General features: G+C 40.9%; 1 protein-coding gene across 1 annotated transcript in view; it reads left to right on the top strand.

Annotated features, from left to right (window-relative positions):
- The window catches only part of DPF3 (double PHD fingers 3), a 105,446-nt gene that overhangs the window by 53,139 nt on the left and 29,158 nt on the right, over nucleotides 1–23,149 (top strand). The window contains exons 7-8 of the mRNA XM_067558113.1: nucleotides 6,156–6,293; nucleotides 18,114–18,242. Of these exons, the coding sequence (XP_067414214.1) occupies nucleotides 6,156–6,293; nucleotides 18,114–18,242 (267 nt within the window). The remainder of the gene's footprint in view (nucleotides 1–6,155; nucleotides 6,294–18,113; nucleotides 18,243–23,149) is intronic.

Raw genomic sequence — 23,149 nt, 5'->3', positions numbered from 1 at the left:
GGCTAGAACACAGCTCACTGCCTGCCAAGGATCACATGTGTAACAGTCTCAAAATGAGAGTAGTGCAGCCAATCAATAGCTTTTGAGCCATAGACCTCAAAGCACTTTTTAAAATAAGGAGAAGTATTATTATCCCCATTTTACTCACAGGAAGACACACAGAGAGGTGAAGTGTCTTGTCTGAGGTCCCAATACTTGTCAGTGACAGACTTGGGAATAGAACCTGGTTTTGTGAGGCTCCCTGTGTATGTGACTAAAGTGTCTCTAAATAGGGCTTGTTTCCCCATAAAATAATTGTGTAAAATGTTAATTTCATGTTTAAAAATGGGAAGCAAATTAAGATAAATCATAGAAGAGCATTTGGTGGAGAATGATTCTTAGTAAGAGTTCCCTCTTGATTTTGTGTGGTATTTGATTTGCACTGCTTCATCATGTAGCTTGCACTCACCAGTTTTCCCACAACGTGGAACTCTATGGTTTGCAGCTGACTGGATGCAAAACATACCACTTACGTGCGGGATGGACCAAAGTGCATATTTGGCCAAATCTTTCAAAATCCCCACTGACTTCCATGGGTTTGGTTGTCTGATTAAAGTCCATGTCAAAAAGGGAGGACATGTCTCAGTGTTAGGAAACGAGAAAATCTGTCAATTGCTAGACTAATGTGTCCATCCAGGAGGAAAGTGGGAAAAAAAACCCCCAAGGCTGTTAATGGAGTGCAGAGATACACAGTGAAGTTTGTAAAGTGCACATTCTTCCCTTAAGTGGGAGATGCATGCCAGCTGAGCAGAACAGCCAACGTATAGTTTTATCTGTGTTGTAAGATCAGGTTCTGATGGCAGTCTGGGCAATTAAGAGAATGTGAGAGCTGTGTTCTGAGCACAGGCCTGGAAATCAAGAACTCATGAGTTCTAATCCAGGTTCTAACAAAGGATCACTGTGTGACTTTGGCAAGTCTCTTAACCCTTCTTTGTAATTCTGTTTCCTCATCTATATAAAAGGATAACACTTACCACACAGGAACATGGGGAAGATTAATTATTTAATTTTTGAAAATCCCTTTGAATATGGAAAACATTATATAAGCAATAGGTATTTACTGATTTATAGAAACTGTCTCTGAACACAGCGATATGTGAGATTAATAAAATATGGAAAATAAAAGATTAGGCGGAATTTGGTGAGATTGCAATCTATCATCCAAATCCTAAAGTTCTGAGTTAGTTTTTATTCCAGAATCCTCCTAGGGAAGGTGGTGATTGTTTTGTCTGGATAAAAATGTAGGACCCCCTTCTCTCCTACAAAATATTAACTTGCACAGAGCCTGGAAATTCCAGGATTTTCAACAGGTGCAGTTTCCTTGCAAATCTTTCAGGACAATGTATGAGTGTGAGGGCTGGAAAGGTTTGGCCATCAAGAAAAAGCTATGGGTTCAGCCTCAAAAACCTGTAGATCCTCTGAGATCCTCCAACCCCACAATGAATCCACAAGGAATGCCCCTGCCTGATGCTATCCTTGGAAATCCCTTTGTCCCCATCATAAGGATTGCTACAGAAAAGAAGGGCCAGTTGCAGTATTTAGTACAGTCTTAGGCTGTGCTCAGCAAATAACTGACAGAAACACTTAAGTTAAAATATTGTAGTGAAGTTTGTGAATGTATATGTAGCTCTCAAGAATAGTGTCATTATTTTTTAAAACTTCCTTTTCACACACATACACATAAATGGGATAGTGCAGGATACATCAATTTAACAATCAAGTAATCTACTGTGAACATATCTCCATCTGTGTTTTCCAGGGTATGTAATAAGAGTTGTAATACCAGAGGGCTTTATCTTTTAAAATCATACTTTGTATTATAAGCCATATAACAATAAGTGTTTTATATTTGTCTTGTTTGTGTAAAATGCTAAGGGTTGTGAATTCTTGCTGTTTGCCAGCCTGATCATTTTTGTATCACCAGTGTGTCCCATGTTCTATGTGATGAAGGAAGATCTGGGTGGGAGTTCTTTCCTCTTCTGAAATGCAGTCAAAAAATATCTGGTTGACATTGAAAGATGGAAGATCAAAATTGCATTTCTTAAAGGACCTAAAAGAAATTTCTTAAAGGACATATACCTAAGAACAGTCTAGTTTATTAAAACACACACACACAGAGGGGAAATTCAAAGTTAAGATTACACTTAAAAGCAGCCCAGTCATTTTAAAGTTTGGATATATACACTTAAGGCATCCAAATAGCCTTAACTGCACCCCTATGTACCTGCTTCTTCATTGTAAGAAGTGTTGTTTTTATATTAAGGGCGTGTTTTAAGAAGCTTGTTGGCATCTTAATTTGGAAAAAGTCTGTACTGATATAATGAGTGTATAATTGCCATCTTTCCATCTTCCCTTCATCTTCCCTTCATCAGGGTTTTAGGAAGTCTGTGGTCTGTTGCTGTGGAAAAACTTAAATTTGGAGGAGACTCTCTGTATTTCTGTCTGATTTTTATAGTGCACCAATGGCCATGGGATCTGGGCAATAAAAGAAGAGTCACAGAGATTCAAAACAAAAGTGGACTTTACTCAGATCTTCCTAGAGTTTGGTAGTTTCTACTTAACTTTCCCCCACCTCTCCATCTCAACTTATTTTATTGAGATTAGACGAGTTTATGAATACAGGCTGCAAGTGATGTATTAAAAACGTGATATGAAAATGCTTGGATATGGCTTTGAATTTTTCCTTTAAAAAAAAATAATTGTAACAAAGCTTCCTAGTAATCAGGTTACATTTTGGAGTCTATTTCCCCAAGGAAAAGGGATACAGACTTACTTTTTAAAAATAAAAGCTTAGGTCTCCCATCAGTCACATGGCACCCTCTAAAAAAACCGACCAGGATTGATGGGCTGTTCCAATATTCCAATTGGATAGTGAATACATTAAGCATGCCTTCTATCCTTCCAAGAGTTGATCCGGTGTATTAGGTCTTGCCAAGATCTTTCTATTACACTTAATTTGAAGTTTCTAGAACAAACCCTTTTTGAGATAGACAAAAAAGGGAGGGAGGGAAACAACAAAACACAACCTATTTTTTTGACTCTCATGTCTTAGAAACAGCTTGTCTAATTCCCCTCAGATATGACCATAATGTTTTCTGCTGACCAGAGAGGACACCTACAAAATTTGAAGAGGAAAGGATCTTATTTTTAATTTGAGGATCAAGGGGTAAAATTGGAGTTTACAGTGGAAAGTGAATCTCTGCCTCAACATAAGATTTAACAGTCCCAGCAAGAAATATGCACAGTATTCTTTCATTAGGCACCAAGCAACTGAGCTGAGATATATTAGTGTCTTTTGGTAACTCCCAAACAGGGCTAGATTGGACCTGGTGACCTAGAGGCAAGAGAGATCATATCACTTTATCACTACTCCTGACCCAGCCAGTCTCCTGGGAATTTGAGTGTTAACATTTTAACCTTCTTTCACGCCATTGTGCCTTAAATCTAACGTGTTTTATTCATTTGGTGCCTGATAGTTCTTTCAGTTCCATGGGCACAATTACCACTAAAGTTAATGAGACTTGCACTATGCTAATGGGACTCTGACCCAAGTTAATGCCCTCTCTTTTGTGTAAAATTATTCAGAATGTTACTACCTTCTATTAAAGACTAAAAATTCTGGTCTCTTGGGTAATACACCCTCACACTTGATCCCCTTGTTGGAGCTCTCAGCAAAGAGGGCATGGCCTAGATGTGTGGTACGGACTGAATTCCTCTCTCACTTTGGGAGATGGGACTTCCTGAGGCATGTTTTCTGGCTAAGTATGGTGGAAGATTGCACTGCTGCTGCCTGGGCTGTGTGTTTCCTGCCCATATCAAGGCATTTCTTTAACTTTTTAATGTTTTTTATATATTCATTTTATTTACACAAAAGCAATATAAATGTTATACATATGTTATTTAACCATACTAAATGGAGAAAAGTAGGACAAGAATGGTTATCATTATGATTCAGTTATTCTTATTCATATCATGCCAGAGATAAGCATGCTTTACAAATACATAAGACAAGGTACTTTCCTTGAGGGAGTTTACAAATTAGTTAGAACAGGCTGAGATTAAAATGTTACCTCACCAATTTATAGTCTACAATTTCATATAATCTCTTCCTGAATGTGGATCATTCATTGGCTTTTTGTGAGGAGTAGCAGAAAAGTTTAATAGTGAAACTGGGTTACCTCAGTATAAATGAACAAGTGCTTTATGAGCTTTTTTGCTGAGCATTAGAACATTTTAGGACTCTTGCATGTGGGAAAGGTGAATGTGATGGGATCTATCAAGCTTTCTCTGCCCCTGCTGGAGGCATTGGATTCCTGACACCCTCTGCTCAAGAAAATCTACTCAGATTGGGTTACCAACAAGATAGTCTTCCAGAGCCTAGAAGGGCCAGGAGGAGATACTGACCAATAAAGAGTCATCAGGCCAGTTAAGAAGGCTTGCCTGCTTCTTCTCTGGGCAGTGCAGGGAAGACTGGAAAAGAGGAGGTGCAAGCTTCTCATGCTAGCCCAGGGCTTTGCCCTCAAGCACTGCAGATAGGCATTTGACTTGGAGTTTTGTTTGTTTATTTAAAGATGCAGACTGCCAGAGTTTGAGTTTGTTATTTTTAGTGTGCTGTGTATAGAGTGATGCCAGGCTTAGGGCCACAACCAGTGGACTATGGCAGGGAGTGCCTGCAGTACCATGTTTGGCCCTGCTTAGCACAACCTGCCATAGTGAAATAAAGTTGTCTAGAAATGGCACTGTGTATTACAGTCACACAAATCACATTGTTATGAGGCATTTTCAGAATCAGACCATCAGAGTAGCTCAGATGGAGCATTGATCCTGAGAACAGAATGGAGAGCCACAAACTGCTGGATTCTATTCCCACTGCTGACACCATCTCCCTCTCAGGCCTCAGGCGTGTTATTTAGGGCTTAGTCCTGCAAACAGTCTTGTGCATAGTATTTACTACCATGGGTAATTCCTGGGGTGAGTGGACTACTCAGAGCAGTAAGTACTGGGTCTGATAGTAAGAGTTTGCAGGATCTGTGCCTTAACTTCTGTGACTCAATTATCCAATCTGTAAAACTGTAATAATAATAATATATATTATATATTATATATATAATATATATATATATTATTATTATTTTATTATATAATATATATATATTAATAATATAATAATAATAATAATAATATTTAGCTTATAAAATTGCTTTGAAGATGAATTAGGTGACATTTTATAAAGTGCGTTGAAGATGAAGAGAGCTAACAGTTGTCATTTTTACCTGAATAAAAATAAATTCCTATTAAAAAGTTTAACGTATAGCTACTATGAGCCTTGTGATAAAGCTTGACCCATTGTAGAGTGTTATGGAAGCATAAGGTACCCTCATGAGTGTGTTATTAAGATCTGTTAACTTGATGACCAAATAAGCTCATGCAAAGTTTAATGGGCGATTCTCCATCACACAACAGATATTATTTACTGGAATATTCAGTGTGAGGCTTACCTGGGTAGAGGATAGGTGAATCACCATAGAATGGTCTGTGAACCAGAAGCAATAGGTGATTCCTAACTTTTGTGTCTGGATTTAAATGTGGAAAGAAAATTTTTTAAAGATTTTTTTTCTCTTTCTTGCTGTTAGTAATATTGGTTCCTTCCCCCATAGATCAATAATCATGAAAACAATGCTCCTTAGTCTCACTCCAATTCCCACTGGTAAAGAGTCCATCATATCACAAAACAATAACACAATAACTAGCATTTAATTTAGTCTGACATACAATCTTGTTGGCCCTATTAGCAGACAGGTCAAAGACGGAATGGGCCATGGAGACTGAACAATCCACTCAATCTTAGAGGTGCTCCATCCAAGCCAGGGACAGGAAACAACGCTGGTGTAGTATGAGGGAAGCTTGCGTGTGCCGTACCTGTATAGAGGACATCAGTCATTAAGGCTCTCTGTCTGTCATCTTTCATCAGCATTATATTTGCAAAATTTCAAATAACAACAAGATGTATGTATGTTGATGTTAGTGGGGAATATATTAAAGGCCGTTCTCACTGTTGCTGAAAGTACTGATAGTCCATTTTCTTCTCCCTTCCCTCATGTTTCTTTCCCACTCAGTCTGTGGCAAACGTTATAAGAACAGACCTGGACTGAGCTACCATTACGCTCACACTCACCTAGCCAGTGAAGAGGGGGATGAAGCCCAAGAGCAGGAGACCCACTCCCCGCCTGTCCACCGAAATGAAAATCATAAACGTGAGTAGTGTTTCCTTTTGTCCCCCATTCAGTCTCTTTTTCATGGATGTTACTTCCACATTTATCTGTGCATTTCAGCAGCTGCTATGATTGTTCTTCTTTGTGAATGAGTGGAACCTGGATATTTAGTGGAGCTAATCAACTTCAGCCTGCCCTGGGGCTGAGCTCAGCTAGTCAAGAATTCAGTTCAAACTCAGCATTAACTCTGCAGCAAGTCACTCTTCCATCACTGCTCCTGTGGGGAGGAGATGGCAAGGAGAGAGGAGAAAGGGAGGGGAGCCTCACCTACCCATCATCAAACTGCTGCTCAGTGGTTAGCATGGAGATCAAGAAAATGCACAATCCATGTCAGTGCATTCTCTTTGCTATTTTCTTTTGAGAAAAGATATTTATTCAGTTCTCAGTTTTATGGTATAAAATTTGCAACAAATGCACCATGATCACTCATCCCCAAACACCACTTTCTAAATATTAATCTGGAAAGGTCTAAGGACTAGAAAATTATATGCACAGATCTGATGGCATAAGAAAGAACAGGACAGAAGGGCTGTGCTCTGGGAATCCTAGCACCAAAGTAGGGGGAAGATCGTGTGTTTGCTGGCACAGGACAGTCCTTTTTAACCTGCCTGTCCTATTTAAGGCACAGGATTGGGAGTCAGGAGATCCATATTTTATTACTGCCATTGTGTTGCTTAGCCCTCCTCTGCCTCAGTTTCCCTGTTAATAATTGCCTCCCTCTGAGAAATATCATATGGTTAAATTAATTGATTTTTGTAAAGTATTTTCAGGTCCTTAGATGGAAAATACCATTTTAGTTCAAAGTTGTTATTGTTATTTACTATTTATTGACAACAGAATAAAAGGCTTATCAGAATAAAATAGTGGGCAAATTCTTTATACTTATTTCAGGAATAAAAGAAATAAACTTGGATATCAGAAGACATTTCCCCCTTAAGCAGGATAATCCATAATTGTCTCATCTACTACTTGCCATTGTTGCTCTGATCCCGTTTGGCAATCCTTAGATTTCTATTACTTTTCCACTCCACCTTTTAATTTTTAATATGTTTAGTAAGATGTTTTGACTTGTCTAGAAGCAATTTTGACTTGTTGAGTTGTTGATAAACTTGAACTGCCCATTACTCTATGGAATTACTGTTCTGGCAGGCTTTAGAACAGTGGTTCCCAACCTTTTTTGCTCGAGGGCCACAAATATCATTTTTACAACTCTGAGGGGCCACCAGTCTATCAACTCATGAAAAATATATTGACATATACACCATTAAGGACTACAAATCACTACATATTTAAAGTAAACATTTTGTTGCTACTGTGCTCATTTTTACATTCACTATTTTACACCTACAAACTACTCACAGTATGTCACACACTCACAGACAAAGTACTAGTGTAGATGAGTGACTGTCACTACACACTGAAGCACATGGCCTGGCAGCTAAGTTGCGGTGCTTAGCAGGCCAAACTGGAAGGCACTGATTTTTAGAGTCCTGCCCCTTCTGAAGCATGGTAAGTCCTGGCTGCTTCACCAGCAGCGCCACCCCACCGTCCCACTGCAGCCAGACGGAGGGAGTTTGGCAAAGAAGCAGCCTCTTTGCTGATCTCCTGTCCCCCTGGCTGCAGCAGGGAAATCGAACATGTCCTGTAGTGACATGCGCTCCAACTGGATCCCTAGGCAGTGGCTCCCTTCTGCTGGCAGGGGGGTGGGAGATCAGTGCTCCCCTCCCTCTGGCTCCAGCAGGGACCTCAGCACCTAGGGACCCAGGCGAAGCGCTTTGCTGTGCTCCCTGCAACAGCCAGGGGGAGGGAAGCACTGATTTCCCATCCCCTTGGCTGTAGTGAGGAGCCTGCACTGGTCTTGTAGCCCCACGGCAACACGCTCTGCCTGAGTCCTTAGGCAGTGGCTCCCTTCTTCAGCCAGCGGGAGGGGAGCCGTGGGCCACTTTGAAAGACCCCTTGGGCCAGGTTGGGAACCACTGTTTTAGAACATCACCATCTGACTACTATCCCATAGTAAGCTATAGGAGAGGGATTTTTGTTTATTTTGTTTGCTGTCTCTAGATTAGTTTTCTGTGTCTGAAATAGGGTCTACGATATTTATCTACCTGACAGGGGGATTGTGAGGCTTAATTAATTAGTGTTGATCTGAGTCCTGCACAGATAGGCAAACAGAGAAGGGCACTGTCCCTCACCATTCTGCTTGGCACAGGGGCCAGGTGCAAGCTCAGTTCTTGTGCTTTTGAGGTGCAGGGACTGGGAGAGGTTAGCACTATGAGTGGCACCAAACTCCACAAAAGAAGCTGGGAAGGGTGGGATGATGCACCTTCTTCATTCCACATCAGCCAGCAAACCTGGGCCATTGTGGAGGGGGGCACACTCTGCTCTCTGAACAAGAGTGCAGCAGGAGCCACTCAGGCTTGTGTTTCCCCTCAGCTCTTGCAGGCATTGTGCCTGAGGCAGGTGTGATGCCTCTGGCAGAGGTGGCTGGTGTGCAGCCCCCAATACAGAGAGTAACTTAATGCCACAGGCATGCCCTTTGCATTTGAAAGTCACTTTGAGATCCAGATCCTTGAATGGAATTTCTCTCTGCTCAAGAATCAGTGGCCACTGAGGCTGTGGACAGAAACCAGGTAAAAATGCCAGGAAATTCCTGATGGGGGATGTCACGGTGAGCTGGGAGGTGACTCTCTGGACTGGCTGTTTATTTCCATTTTTTTTGTTTGTTTGTTTGCTGCCTTGAGCTCAGCTCTCGCCTATTCCCTCTTTCACTTGGCAATATTTAATTTATGCTGCCATCCATCTTCCATGTGAATGCTAATTGTCCACGTTGCTAGTATACAGTCATTAAGAGGTCCCTTTGTACATGGGGATGGTAGGGAGCCAGAGCATCAGATCCTTCCTTTCCCCTAAGTACTGCTGGGCATGTGTTATGAATTAGATTTGACAGGTCTGCAGTGTCACAGGGTCTGGGATTCAAAAATCCTCTATGTGTGGGCTTGTGGGGGGAGGAGGAGATGTTAATCCAAACAGCTAATCTGCAACCTATGGAAGAAAAGGGCCAGAAGTACAGTAAACAGCAGGCACTGATTATTTCCTTAGCACTGTGGCAAAAAAATACAAGCAGTCCAATTTAGAAAAGGCAAAGCAAATCCAAAGCAGCCATTTGGAATTTGCAATGCTCTGGGTGGTGGGGTCTGGGACAGCAAGGTTCAGGCAGGCTGCTATAGTATGAACTTTTTGCCATTTTATTCTCTCTACCACTCCCAAGTCTCCTGTGCAGTCACTGTGGGTAGCAGTACCTGCAGTAAAAACAGCCCTGCTGATGCAGAAGGAAACTCTCTGGAGCAGAGCCCCTGCCAGAGTCAGTTATTGATCCTCTGACTGGTGCCAGCTCAACAGCTGATAGTCTCTCATCTCTTTCTCAATCCTCCTCTGTCCCCACCCCCTCAATCACCCGCAAGCCATCTTGGATGGCTACATATATTTTCCAGGGACTGAAAAAAAGATTTATATAGGAGCATCCTAATTTAAACTGTCTGGCTTCCGATGGGTCTGTATCACTGAACAATAACCAGCCCAGGTGGGATGTTCCATTTCCCCTGAACCTCTCACTTTCCTCATCACTGTTGTGGAGGGTTTAGTTTATTTACATTTCAGCCTTTTGTTGTCTGACTCACTGATGTATAGTTCAGCCTTTCCCAGATCACTTTCTCTGACCTCCCATTTTCCCTGAAACAATGGAGCCTATGCTTTTTAATACAGGCTGTGATCAGCAGCATTAGCTACTTTACTCATGTCTCTGCTCACTCCCTTGATATGGGAGGGATGTCTCTTCCTCAAGAACCAAACCAGCCTTAGTCCCATACAGATTTGTTATTGTAATACTATCTAGCGTTGCAAATACTTGTTAGCCAAGTTTGAAATCATGAAAAGAAGTTACAGAAAATAGTTTAAAAGCCAAACAAACCTGAATTCCAACAATAGAATGAAATGGTTCCACATCACCTCAAGCCTCCTCTTCTGCTGTCTTTATCCCTCACAATTTGGCATTGGCAGGATGTGAGCTGTGAGCCCAGGGTGAATCCATGAATCTGCCACTGAACACATGTTGCAATGTGTGTCGCGTCTCCTTCTAAAGTTATAGGATGATTTGGGATAGCTGGTGATTGCAGACTTTGAAAGATTTCTAAAGTGGGATTTTTATTAATTTGATATCAGTGTATTTAAATATATGTTTGAATGAATGTGGTATTGTAAAACTCATTTCATTCCCAAAGGAATAGGAAGATGTGTGCCTGTCTGTAAGATGCAAACCTCCTTTTAAAGGGGATTGAATCTAACTAGACAGAGGTTTAAGTGGCATTTTGCTTTTTAAAACTTAAACATTTGGATAACTTCTGGTGTTCAGAAAAATTAGGTTCTCATAGCACTGGCTAAAGTCACTCATAGTGTGAACAGATGCTGTTCAGACTTCATGCACCCAGATACCTCTGCCAGTACCCTTCCGGATTTGCCACATGCTCTGCTAATGCTGCTGCAGTCCAGAGCACTTGCACAGCTCAACTAACATACAGATTTGACCTCTAAAACCACCGGCTGTACCAGTTCAGGGCATCTGCCAATTTTTGCCCATTTCTATGGCAGATATTGTGATGTGGACAAATCTCTAGTAGAGAGATCAGTCGATGCCATTTGTGTATTCTAAGCATAATTAGATACCCAGTCTTCAAAGATAAAAAATTAATGCACTAACCTCACTGTGCTTCCAAGCTGTCCTCCAGCTCCCCCACACAGTCTTCTCTGAAACATTTTTATTTCCATCCAGGCAGGGGGCTGGAGATGAATAAATGACAAGAGCCGGCCCCTCGGTTGGAGACAAACTGTTTGTTCCTCTCCACAAGCAGCATCAATTTGAAAAGCTACATCAGGCCTCCCTTTCTCTGCCTGAGTGCTGTTTCTCACTGGGGAGATGTAGGAGCTCCATTTCAGTGCAGGAATGCTCCACCACCCACCTTCCTACAGAAAACTGTGCAGCAGGTGCCTTTTCGGTGAACAGCTGCATAAATTCTGATTAGATATCTCATTAGTTTATTCCCACTTTTCTTTCTTTTCCTTTGTTGGTTTTTATAAAGGAATGAACCTAAATGTCATTTTAAAAAGAAGGTTGAGGGTGCCTTTAGAATTATAGCAGAAGTAGATGCTGTCGTTAAGGTTGCATAACAGTTTCCATTTGTACCCTCTGTTTTTAGTTAATTGTAAGTTTCTCAAATATTTACCTTTTGGGCTTACGTTTTCCATGCCTGAATGTTGTGGGGAAGTTTGAGGAAAACCTGTTCAGTCACTATGAGTGGGGGAGGATGAAAAAAAAATATTTTCCCCATTATACAGAATCTTCTTGAGACCTTTCCCTTTTCAGTAGTTCTACAACTTAAATGGCTGGGCATGGAAATGTATGGTATAATTCACATATTAATTTTTTTATTACCCTTTCTCTCTCTCACCTCTCTACTCCTTTCTCCAAAGCAGAATACAACCCTAGAAAGCCTTCAGTGTTTGACTGGGCTTGAAATTAGGTAACATGAGTTCACACATGCTTCATGGGTGCAATTTCCATCCTCAAAGTGCTCTACATATAGGAGGGACCAATGTGTGCCCATAAAGTACTAGCCCATTCTGAGTGTGTGCGTGCAGAGCTGCACTGCCCCAGTGTGAGCTCCAGGATGGATTGTGCCTCAGATAGCTCAATCCCTTCCTAAATTTCCTGGTGTGATGGGAGTGCTGTATTGTCAACCCCAAAAGTTCAAAATCGTATAAGTCACATCCCTCCGAATCCTGAGATTGGCCCAGAAATCATAAGATTTTTTATATAATGGTTTTTGGTCTGTCTTCTAATTTTTGAACTCCCCCTCTCCATCCCCACTGTGTGTTGGACAATTACTATGTTGCCAACTCTGACAGATTTACAGAGAATCACATGATTTTGGACCCCTTGCTGCCGGAACTCTAGCTAGAAGATTCAGCTGAGATCAAATTGCTCAAATTTGTATAATGTGTTGCCTGATGGTGCAGAGAGCTAATGCCTTCTCCCCAACCCCAAAAAATCCAGCTAATGAATGTGTCCTCCCAGCCCCACACCTGCCCACCCCCAGCTCATCAATTCATTATATTCCCCAGCCTCTTATCAGTTGCTGTGAAAATGGTATCAGAGGCTCTCTGTCCTACCCACAAGCTCTTCTTGGCTCAAAGGGGAGGGTGGGAGAGCCTTATCTACCTCCTGCAGAAACTCTGATTGGCTGCCTTTCCCACTATTCCACCTCTTGGGGAAAACCAGCCAATCAGAGCTATTGAGCAGGGCTAGAAATCACATGAAGGCTGAAACTTCTTGCATCATCATGATACTGATTCTAGCAGGGGCCAAAATACTGTTATGAGAGTTGCCAGTTCTGGCAGTGTGCAGATTGTACCGTCTCTTTGGATGGTGCAACCTCCTTCTCAGAGTTGCATGGCAAAGAATCTGGCCATTTCCTCTCCTTTTGTTTGATTTGCATTTTTCCTCCCCTGAGTTGCCATGAAAAAGTTGTAAGAATAATTTATAGGAGAGAGCAACATATAAGTGTGTGTGTATGTGAAAGAGAGACACGGAAGGTGGGGGAAATGAACTTAAATTTATTTGAGCTCCACTTGGCCTGTCCTTCACTACACCCACAGATTATGTCATCTACCTTGTGTTATTCTAATCCAGAGTTCTGCCCTACACTCAAAAACTGGCAGGTCTGTGCAATGAGTCATTCCCTTTGCAACCCACCCCCATGAATTTCTCCGTTTCTCATTAAAAACTGGGAATAAGCCAGGTGGAAGTGGGTGCAGCTCCAGCTGGGAATCCATCTCTTGTTCTATTAGAGCGTGGCTTTTCCTGAGGTATATCTTCTAACAGCTGCTCCCTCGAGCCCCCATTGATGTATTTTTTTATTTTAATTTCTTGTTTCTTGAGTCCATCTATTCTCCGCAAATGCATTTTGAACAGCAAAATAAGGGGACATGCTACAATTCCTTTTACTTGAGAGATGAAGTAATAACAGGTGGCAAGACCAGAGGCAGCCAGAGCCTAGGATTTTGGTTGCTATGGAAACATGTCAGACCTGCAGAGGGATGAGATCTGTCAGCAGTAGGGGGCAAAGAGAGTGAGAGAAGCACGGTGGCACTTACCCTATAGGTTCAGATTAAGTATTATCTAGTTCTCCAAGGGAAGACTTGAAATACACAGGATGGGTTATTGGCTAGCTTTGAATTGAACCAACAGCCAAATGCTGAGCATAGATGTGAACGGTGGGGAACAGGTATAGAAGGGGAAATCTGGGCCTAAGTCTGAGACAAAGAATCTTGTAATGTTTCCCAAGAAAAATCCATTATTTTTCTCCATTGCAAAATATGGGCCTGTTTCAGGATATGTTTCTCTAGGTATTCATTGTGCACTTGAATTTTTGGCCTCAAGTGGAAGCAAAGGGCCTGATTCAAAGCCCTTTGAATTCAGTAGAAAGACTCCTCTTGATTTTTGTGAGTTTTGGATCAAGTTGAAAGTGAGTAGGGCAATAGTTGGAACCACCTTGCTGTGAAGTTTATTATTATCCATTTATTACTGTAGTGCCTAAGGGCCAAACAAGAATGAGGTCCCCCTGTGCCATGCGCTGTATAAAGACAGAACGTTAGATGGTCCTTGCCCTATAGAGCTTACAGTGTAAATAGACAAGACAGACACAGAGTGGGGAAGGGGTAGAACACATAGGCAGAGTGAACTTTGTGATGGCAGCAAATGGAGTGTTAGTTCCATTTATGTATTTGTTTATTTTTGTGGGTGCGTTAACTTAGGAGAAGATAAGCTAAATGGAAAGAAAAGGGACAGGAAGGGGGTGATGAGGATAGAGCAGGAATGAAGAGGGTAAGAAAATGCCTTCTGAATGACCTTCATCTAATTGTAATCAATTTGCTGTATTCATTTAAAGTAGCAAACACCAAAAACCCCAACCTAAAACAAATACGTCTGTCCTGATTCTCCACTACCTTGCAACTTGTATGGCCATCATGCAAAGTGGGTGCAAAACATTACCAAATCAGAATTCTCCACTCACGACATGGTAGTGTTTTACACCCAATTATCACTCAAGTTGCACAAATATAAAGAACTGGTACCTGGCATTGGACACCATTGGAAGAAAGGATACTGGGCTAGATGGACCATTGGTCTTCCCCAGTATGGCTGTTCTTATATTCTTATGTTCTTATGACTGCAGTGTGGTGCAAGACAATGGAGAATCAGACCTCTTCCTTTTAGCAGTGTTGCCAACCCCAAGTATTTAAAAATCACGTGTCAAGCCTCAAAAAATTGAGATTGGCATAAAATCCATGAGATTTTTAAAAATAACTGTGGAGTTCTTTTTACTTGTCTTCTGGTTTATGAGCCCTTAGGGTTCATGTTTTCAAGTACACCTGAAAATTTTCTAATTTTGAATTATTTTGAGACAAAAATTCTCTGCAACCATGGGGGCTAGAAACTTTTTTTTTTTTAAATGAAAGCTCAGATATTCATGTGACACCAGGAGTCATAGAATTTAAGACCAAAGAAGTTCTGTAGATCATGTAGTCCAACCTTCTGTATATCACAGGCCAACAGCATCACCCAGCCACCCACACACTGAACCCAACAATGGAAATGAGAGAAAAGTAAATGAGACCCACAGGATTTTGGACTATGATGTGCCACAAGGAGAAAATAGGAGGGACTGAGGTGTACCAATGCTGCAGGCCCCTGTAATGGCATGGAAATGATTAAATGAGATATGCCCAGATAATCTCTGCAAGTGACCCGCATCCATATGCTGCGGAGGAAGGTGAAACTCTCCAAGGTCACTGCCAATCTGATCTGAGGGAAATTCCTTCCCAATCCACTTATGGCATTCAGTTAGATCTTGAGCATGTGATTAAGAACCAGCCAGCCAAGCAACCAAGAGAGAGAGAGAATGCTTGGTGCCACCTCAGAGCCCTGGCCCACCCTGGCCATCCTTGATGCTTCAGAGAAAGGAACTAAAAAAAACCTCACAGAATACACTGGGGCAAAAGTCCCTTCCTAGCCCCGTCAATGATCAGTTGGAATCCTGAAGCATGAGCTTTAGAAAAATAAGACATAAACTGGAAGTGAGCCCCTGGCTACTGAGCATTGCCCCCTACCATTGCAAGCAACCCTCATTCAATTGCACTTGTCCAGAGCTCTCTCTTAAAACTAAGTTAAAACAATGAGAGTTCTGTGGCACTTTAAAGACTAACAAATTTAATATTTGCAGGCATAAGCTTTCAAGAGACTTCAGCTCTTTTCTTCAGATGCAGTAATACAGAAAATAGGTAACACAGAGGCATCTTATAGATATCCAGGTGCATTAAGAACAATGGGGGAGGTGGAGTCCGGTACTTAAGACCTAATGACGACCATTGCGTAGGAGGTGAGAATGGGTGAGCAAAGTAATTTACCTTCGGTAGTGAGATAGCCACTCCAAGTCTCTGTTTAAACTCAGTTTGAATGTATCAAGTTTGCATATGAGTTCCAGCTCTGCAGTTTCTCACGGAAGTCTGTTTTTGAAGGTTTTTTGTAGAAGTATGGCAACTTTCAAGTCAGCTACAGAGTGTCCTGGGAGATTGAAATGCTCTCCGACTGGTTTATGGATGTTACCATTTTTTATGTCTGATTTGTGTCCATTTATTCTTTTGCGTAGTGAAAGTCCGGTTTGGCCAATGTACATGGCAGAGGGGCATTGCTGGCACATGATGGCATATATTACATTAGTAGATGTGCAGGTGAATGAGCTTCTTATGGTGTGGCTGATGTGGTTAGGACCTGTGATGGTGTCACTAGAGTCGATGTGTGGACAGAGCTGGCAACGGGGTTTGTTGCAGGAATAGGTTCCTGGGTTAGTGTTCTTCTTGTATGGTGTATGGTTTCTGGTGAGTATTTGTTTCAGGTTGGGGGGCTGTCTGTAAGCCAGAATGGGTCTGCCGCCCACTGCCTGAGTGAGAGATGGAGATCATAAGATCTACAACCTATCCTAACAGATGATCCAACTCTCGCTCAGGCAGTGGGCGGCAGACCCATCCCGGCTTGTACAGTTCCTCTGGCATACATCCAGTATCTGGATGGGTCTTAGTCCTTCGGTTCAGTTGCAGATGAATTGATCCAGAGGTAGGTATGTGTCTGTAGCTGAACAGGAACAAAAGACAAAATGGATTCCCCAGGCTTCTGCCTTATATACCTCCTGACCCTGGCCATGCTGTTTGTGGAGTTTTACAGTAAGTAAAGTGGAGTCCAGAGTCACATGGGCCAGTCTTGGTGCCTCATCAGGTATGCTGCCTGTGGAATTTCACAGGAACCAAAATGGAGTCCAGACTCACATGGGCAAGTAATCCAGAGTCACATGGGCAAGTCCTGGTGACTTATCAGGTATATCCCTGACTTCTCCCCTGGGCCTCTTGCACCTGGGAATGTCTTAATGGGACATTAAGCAGGCTGTTGTTTTGCAGCCATCCTGTCTGAGTCATTACCCAGACAGCACAATTTGAAATGCTGATATATCAAACATATCCATAACTTCCATCTCACATATAACACATGAACATAAACATCATCATCTTACTTAGCACATCATAGCCTTTCTAACAGTACCTGACATGGCATATCTCACATGAATTATTATGATTTTGACATACTGATGTTAAACCATATACTAAACGCCCCCCCTTCCCCCCTGCCCCCAATCTAACCAGCGTGACACCATACATCCCATTTTGGCCAGGACGGTCCCTTTTTTAAGCATGGTCCTGGCAGTCCCGACTTTTTTGGCAAAAATGGGCATTTGTCCCATTTGCTCTTGCCAACTTGATCAGCACTGATAGAGGAGTTCAGACTATAGGCACGTGACTATGATTGTGGATGTTTGCAAGTATTCAATCCACTTGACACCATCAAGATGAAATGCAGTCAGTTTCAAAAAGTGAGTTAAAAGAGTTTCAGGTACTACACCTGCCCCTCAATCTCATTGTCATGTTTTGTGGTTTACAATTTTCATATTTTATTTCTCTTCCCCGGTTGTTGTGTGAAAGACGAATGCCAGGGAATACTGACTAAGGCTCTGATTTTGCCTCTGCGTCCATTAGCAGACCCTATTGATTTGCAATTCTGTATGGACACAGGGATTCACCTTGCTAGAAGTTCCCAGTGCAGGATCAGGATCTAACTGATTACACGAGGAAATGGTGAAATTTACTGTATGCAAAGTGCTGCCAAAGACAGAAAGTAAACAAGTTAAAAAAAGAGAGAATTCTTTCTCCCCTCCAATTTCTTTCTGTTCCAGAAATCCTAAGAGTTATTTATAAAAATCAAACAATAGTAGATAAAACATTTTAGGGAAAGAAACAGGATGTTTAAGCTGACAATGCTTCTTTAAAAAATGCTGGTAAAACACTTAGGGTTGCTCAATATCAACAAAACCGCTCCAAATGTTAAGGGAGAGCAGGACCCTGCATATCAGACTTGTCTGTTTGTACCGGATGTTCAGGAGAGCCTCAGAGCTCTGTACCTTGGTATGTAATGTATTTAAAATGGAAGTAATTTGTGCAATTCACTTGTCACCCTACTTGAAAATATTTGGGGAAGGCTATTGTCTATAAAGTCATCAAATTAATGTCACAGCCAAGAGGAGAAGGGGGAAATGCACATACCGTGTGCTCTTTAAGTAAATATGATTTCTAACCTGCCTGCAGCCCAGAAAGGACCAGATGGGGCCATCATTCCCAACAACTACTGTGACTTCTGCCTGGGAGGTTCCAGTTTGAACAAAAAAAGTGGACGTCCAGAAGAACTTGTGTCATGCTCAGACTGTGGGCGCTCGGGTAGGTGACTCCTCCTTGCAACTTTCTAAGATGAACAAATTAGTGTGATTCCCTTTTTGCTCTTTCTGATGTTTTGAGGTAGTTTACTTATTGTTTGTTTTTGTGGGGAAGGATGGTTGTAAAGTTTACTTGTTCTAGAATACATTGCTGGATTCACATTTTTAAGCTAAGGGGCTAAGAAGGGAATGTTATGATTATCTATCTATCTATCTATCTATCTATCTATCTATGTATCTATCTAATGCTATATTGTATTTATTTGCTGCTGCGAGCATAAGTACTCATAGTTATTTAAATGGAGGGAGAAAATCCTATGACAATGTTAAAGGATGGGCTCTGTCTTCAAATGCCGTAATTACGAATGTAAATTACGTTCAAGATTTATGAAAGTTGCATGACGAGCATTTTCATTGATTACACATTTCATGCATTTCTTCATCCAAAAAAGAAAGAGAGGGGAAATTATAGGGTAGGAATGGCAGTAGCTGTCAAGAATTATCCTCTTACAAGATGACTATCATTAATTTTGTTTAAAGAGATTTTTATTTGTCTGTTTTCTTCCTCTGTCTCTTTTTAAATTTAGGCAGTTGCATCTTTTTCCATCCTGAGCTGTCTTTATTTCTGGGTTGTCGGCTGTTTTTTTGTTTTTGTTTTGTCCCAGCTGAGCTGTTATTTTTAGCTGGGGGGAGAGGGGTGGAATGGGGTCTCTAACAACAGCATATTCCAGCTCCAATTCAAATTTCCCAATTGTTGTGATTATTTTTTGGTGGGGGGAGGGGAAGGCCAGGGATTATAAATCTTAAAACAAAAGAAACCTTGAAATTTGAAACCTTCAAAATTGCTGCTGCTTCTCCATTTTATTCACTGGAAACTGTTGTATAATTGCTGAAATATCATGTAGAGTGTTGTGGTACTGAAATAACAGCCTGCTCATGCTTTCATTTAAATTAATAGCAAAATTCCCATCAAATTAAATGGGAGTAGGTCTGGGACCTAAATGACAAATGTCCTCTACAGTTGTTCTGACCTTTGAAGATATCTTGAGTTGATAATAATTAGTCATCAGTGGACCAATGACAACTCTTGGTCTTCTCAGGAACTTTGCTATGAGTGTTCTGCAGATGCTAACATGAGTCTTTTTGTGCTTTTGTGTTTGCTTCATAATAAAGGAGAAGGAGCTCACATTGGCTACACTGCCACACTGGAAAATGACTCACATTTTCCCTTTTGTCTTGGGTGTTATTTCCCAGCCCAGCTCATGTTGACATTGCCCCAATCTTGCACAATGACAGGGATCCAAATGTTCTGTCACACAGCTGTTTGTTACAGTCATTTCATATTTATCTTCAGAACATGACATAGATACACTAGTTTGTTGGCTCCTCATTGTATTGCAAAGTAGGCCTCATGTAGCTGTTGTATCCTATCTATGGACAAGCCCCCAAAAACAAGTCCATTAAACATTTTTTACAAATTCTCATCTACCTGATTCATTTATAAAAGTTCTCCAACTTTGTGATAGATGTGTGATGAGAATGGCTAAGGTGCAACTACACATCGATTTTTAAGCTATAATATTCATGACTGGTGGCTGCCATCTTTACTTTTCTTGGTGATGAAAGATAAATGGAGGAGAGGCCCTGAGTGTTCTTTTGTTTCTTCCCAGTGTTCAGTTATTCAAGTCCCATCCCTATGAAGTGATTCTTTTACTTACCAATTCTTTTATTATATTCATTTCCTTGTGGGGTACAGGATTTGATTTTATGTCCATTTCCGAGGAAATACAGTATAATTGCAACAGAGCTGCTTTCTTCAGCTTATGGGGCCAAGCAATTGGTGTAACATTATGTTAGTTAGGGCTTCTGAATAACATGACAAACCTCCCCTGCCAAACATGATGCTTTCATTTTTCCAGGGCTCAAGGGACGTATCTTTTCCTGCATTTCTTCAAGCGGCATTCTGCCTTCTGTACCACAAATTACATATCTCATTTGATTCAGAAAAAAAAGTTCAGTTTTACAGATTTCAGTATTTAACTTCTCTTTTTAAATGTTGTTGTTGCTGTTGTTGCTCCTGATGGTCTATGCTGAGGATGTCTTTCTCCATATGGAAAAAATGGTCTGAAAGACTTTTAACCTTTGTAATGTCCCCTGAAGCAGATCATTCTTTATTCTGGCGGGTCTAGCTGCTGGATGGTGTATATTCATTTTTGGGTTTCAAAAGAGACTCCATAAAAGTTCTAAAATAGAATATATTAATTTAATGAATATTTAGTCTTTAAAATGTTTTTCACTTTGTCTCCAGAGGAATCACTTTAGGGCAGGGACAGGAAGAGACAGGGATGAGAATAAAAATAAAATCCTATCCCATTGCAATACTTATGAAATACCTAGTAGACTGTTATTCTACAGCAGTAAATTCATGACAATTGATGCCAATCATTGTGCTCAAAGCTAACAGCTTCTAATTATTTATGTGGTCTAAAAATCTTCTAAAACTGATCAAAGTAATTAAGAGAGAATATTTTTAATGTCTCCTGAAGAGAGGAAAACAACATTAACCCTTTCGCTGCCATAGCTACGGGCATCTGTGTTGTTATAGATTTCTTTTTCTTTAAAAGAGAAACCAACCCCTTTATTTTTTCTTACTGCTACTCTACTGTCTTATGTTGTTGTTGATTTGTGGGCACACACCCACACACACCTACCAGGTTGATAGTCTGCACTGTTTGATAATGATGATGAGTAAAAAAATAATGATGATGCCTGTTGCTTAACCCATGTGCTGATATATTCATCATACATGTCAGCTCATTTGGGAAGAGAAGGCAGGAAGGAGGAAGCAGCGCCAGCACGCACTACGGAGGACTTGTTCGGTTCCACATCGGAAAGCGACACCTCGACCTTTCACGGCTTTGATGAGGATGATGCAGAAGAGCCTCTTTCGAGCCGAGGAGGCGACCCTGGTAGCAGCTCTCCCTCTACAGATAAAAAGGGTGGCTGCTCAAAAAACTAAACAGACACAGAAACTCTTTGAGCGATTTTCTGTCCTTTTTACTGCTATGATTATTATTACTACTTAAAAAAAAATTTAGATCCCTTTTTTCCCCTTTGGGTGTGTACACTGAAAGCACAAACAAATAAAACTATAGACAACTACTTCGAAGAGACAGAAAGTTTTGATTAACTTTTTATTTTTTCATCTTAATTTGTTTCCCTTCCCCTCCCCCTTTCTTTCTGGAAACCTGAAATGTGGACTTAATATTTTTTTTAATAATGAGCAGAGTTGATTTTCTCATCTTTTAATATATATCAGCAAACCACAAAAAATACAGATGGGTTGGAGAACAGAAACCCAACCCAAATAATGTTTTTAATTATTATTATTATTATTTATATATTCTATATATTATTAGAAAAAAGACTTTTTAAATAAAAAAATTTCAAAAAACAAAAAAGCAATGGACATCTACTTGATACTAGAACTGTTTCTAGAAAAACCACTGTGGGATGGATTGTTTGAGATGACAATGAAACCCTTGGTTTGATGGCTTCTGCAATGTGAGATTTTGCACTTACTGTAGCGCGTGGAATATTTGTTACCCCACCTCGCGCACTCCTGCTATCACTCACCTTTAGCAGCTTGCAAACACAAGCAGCTCCGAAGAAGACCATGACATTGTGGAACACATTTCCATCCTTCCTCTGGACACCTTTGCACTCGTTAGAGATCGCCTCCTCCCCCACCTTTTCATCTGCTCCTCACTCCGTGAGGCTTTTTTTCTTTTCCTTTTTTTTCTTCTTCTTCACCTTTCACCTCATGGAGAGCAATTTCCAAGCACAGGGATGGAATATAAATGGCAAGTCACAGACTCTGCAAAGAAAAAACAGCTGGAGGAATTAATCATGGAAGAAATTAAAAGGAAAAATACCTCACCTATATTTTTCTTTCTTTTTTTTTTAATTCACACACATATATTTTGTTACCCAGATTTTTCTCTATCTGTAGTGTCTTGTGAGGCACTTTGTGTTGTTTTTCAATAGCTTCTCTTGAAATAAACCAAAGCAATACTCACTAAAATCCTGAGGGCAATGGAGAAGAGAGTGACTCCTCCCAGCGGCTGTCCCAGGAACAAGGAGATATGCGGCAGCTTTGAAAGGTATGTTCCAACAGAAATGTTTTCAGTCATTGTGAAATCTCTGTGTTGTGGATTTTCAACAAACCATTTACTGCTTTATTATAGCAGTAAGTCCTTTAAAGTAAACTGTGATTGTGTTACATACACTGGACTAGATCCTGTTCTGTATTAACTCAATGGGAGTTTTGTAGGAGCTGGCTTTGGCCCAAAATGTATAACCAGGAATAAAGCATACCCAAACATTTAATGTGTAGGTTCCACCCTGCAGTCCTAATGCAGGCAATGCTCTCATTGTAAGGACTGCAGAGCAGGCTGTAAGGATATATTTTTGTCAATTATAGTGCCAACATAAACCATAATGATGTAATCCTGATCCCACTGAAGTCAATAGCAACATTTCCATTGTCTTTGGTGGAACCAGAGGTTCACCCCAAGAGGGAAGCTTGAGTGAGGTGTTCATGTTACCAGAACTCATGATAGAAACACAGCAGTGCATTGTAGACTTTGGGTGTTCATAGTTCTAGTGCTTGAGTAAATCATATCCAAAAGGGGCTGGTTACCTCCTTTACTCTTTTTCTCTTACTGGAGCAGCCAGCATAGCACAGCTTGTGACAGGTATTTTATGGTTCCTTCAGCCTTTCTGCTATATTCTGACATTAAAATAAATTCTAATCCTTATTTTGTTATTAGCAATCTGGGTGTAATGCTTCTGTGCATTTTTATAGTTGACATTAGAAAAGAAATAAATAGTGGCCTGAATCTGCCATCA

Source organism: Emydura macquarii, unplaced genomic scaffold (assembly GCF_026122565.2).
Source record: "Emydura macquarii macquarii isolate MOO-44397 ecotype Brisbane River unplaced genomic scaffold, CSIRO-AGI_Emac_v2 contig_1876, whole genome shotgun sequence".
NCBI lineage: Eukaryota > Metazoa > Chordata > Testudines > Chelidae > Emydura > Emydura macquarii.
This window is presented reverse-complemented; position numbering and strand designations above follow the sequence as displayed.